The sequence below is a fragment of the Nicotiana tabacum genome, chromosome 6, assembly GCF_000715075.1.
Source record: "Nicotiana tabacum cultivar K326 chromosome 6, ASM71507v2, whole genome shotgun sequence".
NCBI lineage: Eukaryota > Viridiplantae > Streptophyta > Magnoliopsida > Solanales > Solanaceae > Nicotiana > Nicotiana tabacum.
Window position 1 is genome coordinate 15,245,758 of NC_134085.1, and position 11,509 is coordinate 15,257,266.

Here is an 11,509-nt window from a genome sequence, read left to right on the forward strand (position 1 = left end):
CACCTTTCCGAGGATTTGGAAATAAATCTCCCCAAAGCTGCAATTCTTCCCGTTAATCTTTGTACTTCCTTTTTATTTGTAAGTATATCCGAGATTTCTTCTATTGCTTTGATCTGAGAAGGATTCACTTCAACACCACGATTAGAAACAAGAAAACCCAAAAACTTACCTGATGCAACACGAAATGCACATTTTTCTGGGTTGAGTTTCATATTAAATTTTCGCAAAATTTCAAAAGTAACAGATAGATGAGAAATATGGTCATGAGATTGCTGGGTTTTGACGAGCATATCGTCTATATATACCTCCATTGTTTTCCCTAAATGTTCTTGGAACATTTTGGTGACCAACCTTTGATAGGTTGCCCCAGCATTTTTGAGGCCAAAGGGCATTACTTTATAACAGTAAGTCCCCCTGTCTGTGATGAAAGAAGTTTTTTCTTCATCACCAGGATCCATTTTAATTTGATTATATCCTGAGTATGCATCTAAAAAACTTAAAAGTTCATGACCTGCGGTTGCATCAATTAGTTGGTCTATATGCGGTAAGGGAAAGGAATCTTTTGGACAGGCTTTATTTAAATCGATATAATCTACACAAACACGCCACTTACCATTTTTCTTGGGTACGACTACCGTATTAGCTAACCAAGTAGGATATTTTACCTCACGGATTGATCCGATTTTTAATAATTTTTGGACTTCCTCCTGAATCACCTGGTTCTTGAAAGCACCTTGTTTCCGTTTCTTTTGCTTTATTGGTGTGAAAGAAGGGTCCTCATTGAGTTTGTGAGTCACCACATTTGGTGGAATCCCTGTCATGTCAGCGTGGGACCAAGCAAAGCAGTCTAAGTTAGCTTTTAAAAATTCGATTATCATACCTCGCATGTTCGTGCTTAAATTGGCCCCGACATAAACCTTTCGTTCAGGCCATTGATCAAATAACATCACTGCCTCAAGCTCTTCAATTGTCGTTTTGATGCTTTCATTTTCTTCAGGTTCTTGAATTGTGTCAGGTCTTGAGTCCAAATCCGTCTTTTCCTGTTCAGTTGAAGTTTGATCTTTTTTACCTTCAACTGTTTCCTGTAATTGCTACTTTTCTTTATTCTCGGCGCTCGTACTTGTTACAGCGTAGACACTTTTATCCATCTGCTGATCCCCACGAATTTGGCAAATTCCCCATGGCGATGGGAATTTAATAACCTGATGTAGAGTTGATGGGACAACGTCCATATCGTGTATCCATGGTCTCCCCATGATCATATTGTAGGCCATTTCCATATCAACTACCTGAAATTTAGTTTCCTTCACAACACCCATAGCAAAAGTTGTTAGAAATACCTCACCTTTTGTTACTACACTTGAATTGTCAAAGCCTGACAAGGTGTGCGCCTTGGGTATCATTTTGTCTTCAGCTTGCATTTCTCGTAGTACCCTTAGTAATATAATATTTACAGAACTCCCTGGATCAATCAAAACTCGTTTTACATTAGTATCATGTACAAGTAAAGATATTACCAGTGCGTCATTATGTGGAGTTGTCACTCCTTTGGTATCTGTGTCATCGAACGAAATACTTTCATTTTCAAGGACCTGCCGCACCCGTTTCCCGTGTGTAATTGTTACCTTAGAAACCTTGTTGGAGGCTGTGTAGGTTACGCCGTGAATGTCCTCTCCCCCGCTTATGACATTCACTGTCCTCTTGGGTGAAGGAGGTTGTGGTGGCTCTTGTCTGTTTTTCATATAAGCTTGTTTTCCTTTCTCACTAAATAACTCAGTGAGGTACCCTTGCTTCAATAAATGATCCACTTCACTCTGCAGGAATCTGCATTCTGAAGTTTTGTGCCCGTGATCGTTGTGAAATTCGCACCAATGATCCGGATTGCGTCTACTTGGATTTGACCGCATCTCTTTTGGCCACCGTACCTTATCTCCCATGCTTCTTAAAACAGCTACGAGCTCGGAGGTAGAGACATTAAAATTATATCCACCGAATCGTGCCTTTAAACTCCTGTCATCATCTCGTGATTCTTGTCTGTTCCGATCATTCCTGAATTTTGAAGAAGAGCCAGAATCCCGATTCCTTGATTTTTGATCATATTGCTGGCTATCTTGTTTCGACCGTGGGTCCTTTCCTGCGGGTCCATATATGGATCGTACCTGTTTTTACCTGATCTTTTTTCGGTTTCTGACCTTCGGGTACCGCCCCTTTCTTCATGATGGAGCTTAGGTACGGTATCTTCTTCGATTCGCAGCTTCGTGCTATACCTGTTGTAAACATCATTCCATGTGGTTGCAGGAAATTCTCGAAGACCTTCTTTGAGTCGTCTCGTGGCTTCAGAACTTTTGTCATTTAAATTACTTGCAAAAGCTATAGCAGCCCAATTGTCAGGCACACGAGGTAGAGTCATTCTTTCACGCTGGAATCTATCAACGAAGTTTCTAAGCAACTCCGAATCCCCTTGTTTGATTTTGAAAATATCTTCCATCATTTTCTCAACCTTTTGTGCTCCCGAATGTGCTTTAATAAAAGAATCTGCAAGCTCAGCAAAAGAATTAATAGAATTTTCAGATAAAAAAGAATACCAGGTTAATGCACCCTTGGTGAGTGTTTCTCCAAATTTCTTGACCAATACTGATTCAATTTCTTGTTTGGTCAAGTCGTTGCCTTTTACGCCGGTTGTAAATGTAGTTACGTGGTCACGTGGGTCTGTAGTACCATCATATTTCGGGATGTCAGGCATTTTGAACTTTTTCGGAATTGGAAGGGGAGCAGCACTAGGCTTCCATGGTTGTTGTGAGTATTTGTCCATGTCTACTCCTTTTATTACAGGTGGAACTCCAGGGATTTGTTCAATACGCTCATTTTGTTCCTTAAGCTGTTTCTGCAAGGTTAGTACTAAATTTTGCAAATACGAATTATTTAAATTACCTGGTCCCCCTTCTTGTGGTTCACTGGGGGTTGCTCCGTTTCCAGAATTATCAAGACCAGAACGGGGGTTCTCCAATGTATTATTATTAGGAGTTGGTGTAGGTGGCGCAGCAGGCAATCGACTAACAAGTGCCTGAAGAGCTTTGCCGACCTGTGCATCAATTAGCTTTTGCAAAGCTTCAGTTGTAACTCCTTCAAAATGTTCAAATTGCTCTTGTTGATCAGCACGGGATTCAGTAACAAGAGTGCCTTCACGAGATTGACGTGGTGAATTTAGAGGAGAGGGAACCACGTTATCTTGATTTTGATGTATTTGATTCTCATGGTTTCCCAATATGTTATTACTATTGTTGTCGGCGTTGTTGTTTGACATGGTGACGCCAATAGAAAAAATATAGCTTAAAAGGAAAGATTATCAGATTCCCGGTAACGGAACCAATTTGTTTAACCAAAAATCTGAGTCTTTGGTCAAAGCTAAAAAGAAATTCGGGTTACTGATAATCAGGAGACAAAAATAAAATACTTTTGAGAACGATGGTAAAGAAGCAAATAGATGTGTATTTCAATAAATTCTCAATAGTATTCCGTGTCTCTTAGTCAATTGCTGCACTTTGACCATTTAACTAATCCACGTGTCATGCCACATCATCTTTTAATATAAACTCAGTTTTTTTCCAATACAGATTCTAAGTCTAAAATTTTGACAGAGTAGATCTTATACTGGCTGGAGCATAGGTTATAATTTAAAAGGAACTTAAACGATTGATAATTGGACAGAATGCTAGAATAGTTTACTTTCATTGGAGCCCCAATGGAACTAACTCTGAAGCTGAAAGTGGTATGGAGAATGCTAGCTTAATATATTTGACTTCTGATGAACTGTGTTAAGTCAAAAGATCAGAATTCAGTCGTTAATTGTAATGCGATTTTTGTGCATAGCTACTATATCGTTGTCCGTGTACACTCTAAAATTTTGCTGGATTGTTGTTGTTGCTACTATATCGTTGTATTGTAGAGAAAGGCTACGTGCAACTGGCTCTTATGGCCTGTCTCTTTTTCGGACCATATGCATAAGCTTAGTACACATGACTGCTTTATTTTTCAAATGTAATGACTAACGAATTCATAACATCCGTCACATGTAATTGTCATTTTCTGACCTTTTATTATGACATTTAGGTTCAGTGAGAGGATGGATGACAATCATTGCACATGGTATCTGCTGAACTTCTTTCCTTGAATAAATTATTTACTTATCAATTACAAATATTATTTTAGTTATATGGCCAGTTTCACAAAAGGTTGCTAAAATATAACATGCGTAATCGGTAAATATAAAACATAAAATCTTTGAAGATTATTTTCTTCAAAGATCGAATCTCTTAAATTTAATTAGATTATTAATCCAATGAGCCCCTACTCAAGTTTTCCTTTTGCATGAATAAAGGCCATGTAAAAAATAATATGGCAGGAAATACACGTAAAGAAAAGGTATAAATCTCAACTTCAAGCAGTTTGTGAATCAGCATTAGGTTCAGCTTCAACAAAGAACTTCTTCACTCTCTGCTGTGCAATTAATACCTGCAAGCGACATTTTGTACGTTGAATTAAAAATAGCTTCATTATTATTTTATGAGTTTAATTCTAGTTTATATGCACTAACAATGTTCAAATATATATATATTTACATAATCAAGTCATTTAAAAGAAAATTACAAATAACTTTATATAATAGCATTAATTAGTAACCTCAGTTTAAATGATAAACCTGATATAACATGTTAAATTATACTATCAGTAAATTACTTAAACGCTAATGTATTGTATTTCTCCATCGTAGATTAAAAAAGGCAGCAATGCACAAAGTTCCCGCTATGCGCAGGATCCGAGGAATGGTCGGACCACAAGGATCTATTTGTACGCAGCCTTACCACAAGGATCGATTAATACCCTATATGCACTAAAAATGTGGTCACATAACAACATCTTTACCAACTACGCTAAAGCTACTTCACATGCTAGAATGAAGAAATACCTGCTTATCCCAATCAGTTTTGAGAGTGATTACAAGTAGTACTGTAGTTTGCGTCAGTACACCAAACAACATTCCAACCCAAACACCCTACAAAAAGATATAAGTATAAGATAAATAACCATCAGCCAAAATAAGAAAAGTTTAAAAAGAAGAAAAAAAAGGGAAAATGAACAACTCACTTTAACTTGCATTTTGAAAACATAACCAAGTACAACTCCAACTGGAATCCCAACCAAGTAGTAACAACCAATGTTAACATATGCTACTATACTCTGCCATCCAGCTCCAACAGCTACACCTGTAACATGAAATCTTAAAGGTGTGACATCAAATCTTGGAAATTATGTGTACAGACGGTCACACCTTTCTATAACATTTCTATATAATAGTCATTCACTGTAAAACGCCAAGCTTTTTTCGGAACCGATTTTTATGTTATATTATAGTAATATATATTATTTATAATAACACTTCACTATAACAGCCAAAATATATCGGAAAAAATGAGGCTGTTATAAAAAGGTTTAACTGTATTATGTTTACTATTTCATAGATTTAACATATGAATCAAGTAACTTACCAGAAAGAACTGGTTGGACACTGTTCAAAAGTATAGAAAATGCTAATAGTGGAGATAAGTGATCCACTTCTTCAGCTACATCTTCACTTTCAGTGAATATATAGGCCAGGCGTCCGCGCAAGAACAGGAAGAACAGAAATAGGACGAAGCCAATGACGAACGAGGTTGTCACTATCGTCAAGATTGAAAATCTTGCTGCTTTTGCACTCCCTCTTCCCAGCTCGTTTGATACTCGTACACTATACGTTCATGAACGTGAATGAGATATCGTCACATAAAAAAAAAGGAATCTAAAATTTCAAGAATAGGAATGTGGTTATAGTACCATGCTGCAGCTAAGAATCCAAGAGAAATCATCATTTCCCAACCATTGATGTTAAGACTGCAAAAGAAGGGGAAATACTTAATCACTAAGATGACTATTGAAGGGAATGTCTAAATGAATTCAGAGAGGTGGAATACAAGAAGATTACCATATAGAAAGAGCATCAATCTGAACCATAGCATTTTTCAGGTTTCCGGTGAGAAGAATCAGTATAGTGTTGTACCAGAGTTCAAGGCTGCCAAAACAAGTCCAAAAGATTCGAAATTTTCATCACATAAAACAACTCGTTCATTGTCCATTTGTATTATCCGTTGGGCGTGTGAATAAAGTCCTACATTGGTAAATGAAAATATTGGGAGTCTACATATACGGTATAGAGATCTCTTAAGGATGCGAAACCTTTTGGGAAACCATGCAGGTTTAGCCCAAAGCGAACAATATCACACCACGTTAAGAGTATTTTTGGGCTGACTTAGCCCAACAACAATATCGTCAAGGATATAAAAAGAGTTGGTATTGGTAAGAAAAACTGATATGCGAATGACTACCATCGTGAATGCCAATAGTTTCTATTTAGATTCTGATTTAACATGAAGAGTGTGAAACAACTAAGAAAATGAGCCTTGGCGTAACTGGTAAAGTTGCTGCCATATGACCGGGAGGCCATGGGTTCGAGCCGTGGAAACAGCCTCTTGCAGGGCTATGCACAATAGACCCTTATGGTCCGGCCCTTCCCCGGATCCCACACATAGCAAGAGCTTAGTTTATCGAACTGCCCTTTAGTATGAAACAACTAGCAAGCAATTGAGTGAAATCTCACCAGAGCATAGCACCTGAAGAGAAAGAGAGCTTGATAACAGGCCAGAGATCCTTAAAGGCCAAAGAAGTAAAACCTTTCCATGTTTCTTTGCATCCTCCACAAGTAACATATATTAACTGACCAATATTAGGAAGCCAGTACGCCAAAAGTGTCGATATCATGGCGCCAGTAATTCCAAATTTGAACTTCACGGTCAAAAGCCACGATAGAAAGATATGGATCACAAGAGTACATGCTGCTAAGTATGAAATGATCATGTTCTTGCTTTGTGCTTGTAAGAACATTTGGCACGTAAAAGATGCGATGAAGGCGTAAATCACTGGTATTAACCATAACGAAATGACTCCGGCCTCTTTAGCTATCGTTTCATCTTGGCCTAAAGCTTTTAAAATTGGCGCTGTGAAAATAAAGATCGGTAAAAGCAGAGTCGCTGTTACTGTCAAGACAATCCAAGATCTTTGGAGATATATGCCTAACATGTGATATTGTTTAGCACCATAGGCCTGTCCACATAACGTTTCCAATCCACTCGCCATTCCTAACTGCACATTTGGATGAAAGTTATTACTTATATACAATCGACGAATCAAGTGAACTATACATCTCCATTCTTGCTCGACGAAGAGCTTTAATTTCTATACACTGATAGTAAATGTCACACTTATCAAGTAAGATAAAAGATTAGCAAGTAAGCAATCCTCCATACAAGTTTGAATAGTAACTTCAAAACTGTTACAACAGGTTAAAATACACTAATAGCGTAAAAATTCTTCACACTGTCAGCGTACATAAGTTAAATCGATACCAAAAATCCATGCTCGAATCTTAGGAGGACAGTAATGACTAGGGCATATGCTACTAGTACGAAGGATACAAAGTGAGACGTTTAAAGAGAGATAAAGGGTAATTTAGATAGATTCTCTTAAGAATCCACTTGCCATTCCTAAGTGCACATTTGAATGAAAGTTATTGCTTATACATGTAGAAAAGCAAATATAATCGACGAATCAAGCGAACTATACATCTCCGTTTTTGTTTCGACGAAGAGCTTTAATTTCTATACACTGACAGTAAATTTTGCACTTATCAAGTAAGCTAAAAGATTTGCTAGTAATCAACCCTCCATAAAAGTTTGATTAGTAACTTCAGAAATAAGACAAGTTACCTGTTACAATAAGTTAAATACATTGATAGTGTAAAACTTCTTCACACTGTCAGTGTATATAACTTAAATCCATACCAAAAAGTCATGCTCGAATCTCAGGAGGACATTGATGACTAGGGCATATGCTACTACTTCGATGGATCCAATGTGAGACGTTTAAAGAGAGATAAAGGGTAATTTAGATAGATTATCTTAAGAATAAGGCTACTAAAAGTTTCTTCTTTAAGGATGTGCAAAAAAGACAGATACTATGGACCGGAGAGAGTACCAGGATGCCATTGCCGAATCTGAGGAGGACAGTGATGACAAGCGCGTAAGCTGCTAGCTCGATAGATCCAATGTGACCGATGAATGCTTGGCTAATGACATTTACACCAAACGTTGAGAATCTAGTAAAAATAGCAGGAGCAGCAATCACCCACATTTTCTTCCACTCGTTCCATATCTTGTCCTTAAGCTTCAATTCACTATCACCCTCTTGGATTTGCACTTTACTCAACAGCTTCTCACTAATATCATCAGCTGCCATTTTGGTTCAAATACAAGCTGGCCTTCTCTCACTGCAACATATAATGAAGATACATCACATGATGTTACATAAAAATTAGTCCAACGAGCCAAACTTTTGCAGACTCAATTCATATCAAAGTGTTTGAACAACCTTGACTAAAAACTTATATATATAAAACCGCGTGCAGGGGCGTACGCAGGAATTTTTGTAAGTGGTGTAGAAAATTTATAGAAGAACGAGAGTAATAACTTTAGTAGTCTAATCTATTGGTTTTGTTGATTCTTAAGTAGAATTCTACATCATAATGTTTAACCACAGAGGCTCTCTCAAATATTTGCAAAAAAAAGGTGCTATTTAAGGCTCGAACATTTGACCTTTTAGAGCAAAATCAAATACATAACAAACACACAAAGAGAGAATTTATGTCGCGTAACACCGCTTCATTAAGCATGTGGACGCCCCTGACGATGTGGTTAACTTGCATGCAACTCGACTATTCTACCAGGTATGTGCTTCTCCAACAGTGGCGGAGCCACATATATCAAAGGGGTGTCAACCGACACCCCTTCGCCGACAAATTATACTATATAGTTCGGTAATTTTTTTAAATTTTTTTTATATATATATATACTATATACTGACACGCCTTGACTTTTGGTGAGTTTTTTTTTAATATTTTGACCCCCCTTAATAAAAATTCTGGCTCCGCCACTGTTCTCCAAGCAACACAATAGTATCCAATTAACTTTGCTCACCAAAGCTTAGGGAAAATAAATAAATATTAACTTTTATTTCCATGGGATTTGAACACTGGTATCCCAAGGTTTTGCACCCACAAACATAAACATTAACTTTTCTTGTGATTTCATATATTAAAATCACATTCCTTATTTTGTTTTTGTTGTAATAACTAATTCAGATGATTCTTATTCCAAAGTTTGCCCCTCTGGTACTTTTAATCGTTGAATGTAAATTGCGAAGAAACAAACACCCACAACTGTTTATGCTATATAATTGGTGGGATTGTTTTTAATCAATCAATTCAGCTTAACTCACTAGTTACTTAGTTTAGGTAATTATTGTAGAAAGTTGATCATTTGCCAAAAGATCCATATAAGATAAGAGAATATAATATCGCAAATCCCAAGAAAATTATTTTTGGAGAGGAGCGTATGGAATTATCCCCCAAAAAAGAATTATCGAATCTGAACTGCTACTACTATTACGGGTTACAAAAAGCTATATATCTTTTCTTTCTCAGTATTTTGTCTTTTTCTGTTGGAATTAGAAATTTTATATACTTATGGGATAAATTTTTACTCTATCACATGCTTATGCAAAAATAAAAGAATTTATGTCAGTGTATACAAGTAATTAGTAAAAATATAAAAGCTATAGTACAAAAAAGTTACGTAAAAAGCGAATAAGTGACACTAGGCAGACAGATATAACAGCTTTTAGTTGAGAACCACGTGGATCGATTACTTACACAAATCAATAAAAATCCCGCGGTAGAACAAATACCTCCTTTTCCTTTTTTGTTTTTTCTTCCTCCCCTCTTAATAATTATTTAAGATGGTTAATGAACAACAAACTAACAAGTTTATTTTCATAAAAAAAATTAGTGTATAAATCAAGCTAAACCTAAAACTGATTCTCACATTTAATGTTTCTATCTAGTATTTAAATCATGGAAGGAAACCATAATTTCTAACTAAATGATAAACAAAAGATCATGAATGAAAACTTCTACTTTCATTTGAACTTTAAAGATGATCAAACTCCTCCCCCCCCCCCCACCCAAAACCAAAAGAAAAAAACTCTGAGGATGGAACTATTAAACCTATTATTTTCAACACGAAATATATATTTTTTAAAACTTTAACGATTATCAAAATTTTAAACTCATATTTTTAGAAGTATAAAAATCTCAAAAGGTCGAACACATCAAAATTAAATGTAGAGTGCGTCTCCACCTCAAATATTCTCTCTTCTTCTTCATCATCAGAAGATATATTTCAGTGTGTGTGTTTGGGGGTGGGGAAGATAAATATCAGTAACAACAATAACAACCCACTATAATTCTACTAGTGGGATTTGGCGGAGAGTAGTGTGTATGCAGACCTCACCCCTGCCCTAGGGTAAAGAGGCTGTTTCCATTAGACCCTCGGCCTCCTTCCATCCAAGAACTCCTCGCCTTTGCTATGGAAGAGCAACCCAGTCTTATCTAAAAAGTGCATATAAGTAAGAAAATGAAAAAAAGAGCAAAGAGAGAAACTACACTTACAGTTGGTTGTAGGAGAGCTGACAACTCAAGATTCAAGAAAATTTTAAGAGCCAATTAAATGGAGTAGAAGTTTTCTTAATACTCTTTTTATTTGTATATATATATATATATATATATATATATATATCAAAGATTTTTTTAATGTTTGAGTGGAGATAATAAGAAAGCAAGAACAGGTTTTGAAATACAACTTCCAATTTGATTCTTCAAGTTGGAGTAGTACTACATATCAAATGATAATTGGCTTTCTATATTTGTGTTTCTCTCTATTACCCCTGCTAGATTCTCAGATTAACAACAACGACAACAACAACCCAGTATAATCCCACTTAGTGGGGTCTGGGAAGAGTAGTGTGTACGCAAACTACCCTAGGGTAGAGAGACTGTTTCCAAATAGACCTCCGGCATCCTTCCCTCCAAGAACTTCTCACCTTGCTCTTGAGGAGACTCGAACTCACAACCTCTCGGTTGGAAGTGGGGTTGCTTACTATCAGAGCAACCCCTCTTGTCTACTGAAAATTATGGTACGTCACTTTTTATTTTTATAATTATAAATATTACGTATAAAGTTTAAAAACGAGAGAAAAACTAACGAGTCGATAATTTCACCATTTGAAAATATAGAAAATACTTGGTAAAAAAAATAATATCTAGTATATGATTAGCTATAATGCTTTTAGGAGAACTTTAATTCAAATACTATGTAAATAAGCAAAGAACAAAAAGAGAAATAAAATATAAATTTCAGGAAAAATATAAAATATAATTAGAATTATGATTGATAAAAAAGCATATAAATATACATCACTGAAATCTTAATAATAAAGTCAAAAAGAAAAAATATAAAAAATGAAA

The 11,509-nt window shown here is 36.1% G+C and overlaps 1 protein-coding gene across 3 annotated transcripts; it reads right to left on the reverse strand.

Moving 5' to 3' along the window:
* Positions 1-4,221: 4,221 nt before the first annotated feature.
* LOC107801724 (protein DETOXIFICATION 21) lies at positions 4,222-10,919 on the reverse strand. Of its 3 annotated transcripts, none has more exons than XM_016625099.2 (10): positions 10,655-10,854; positions 10,497-10,569; positions 8,125-8,416; positions 6,692-7,233; positions 6,020-6,106; positions 5,872-5,928; positions 5,547-5,785; positions 5,146-5,264; positions 4,967-5,053; positions 4,222-4,512 (listed from the first exon to the last, which is right to left on the reverse strand). In XM_016625099.2, the coding sequence occupies exons 3-10, from the start codon at positions 8,383-8,385 to the stop codon at positions 4,438-4,440; spliced, it is 1,467 nt and encodes a 488-aa protein (XP_016480585.1). In that variant the 5' UTR covers positions 8,386-8,416; positions 10,497-10,569; positions 10,655-10,854; the 3' UTR covers positions 4,222-4,437. The 3 variants fall into 3 exon arrangements, with proteins under 3 accessions (XP_016480585.1, XP_016480584.1, XP_016480583.1); XM_016625098.2 differs by having other exon boundaries at positions 10,492-10,569; XM_016625097.2 differs by lacking the exon at positions 10,497-10,569 and having other exon boundaries at positions 10,655-10,919.
* Positions 10,920-11,509: the final 590 nt, after the last annotated feature.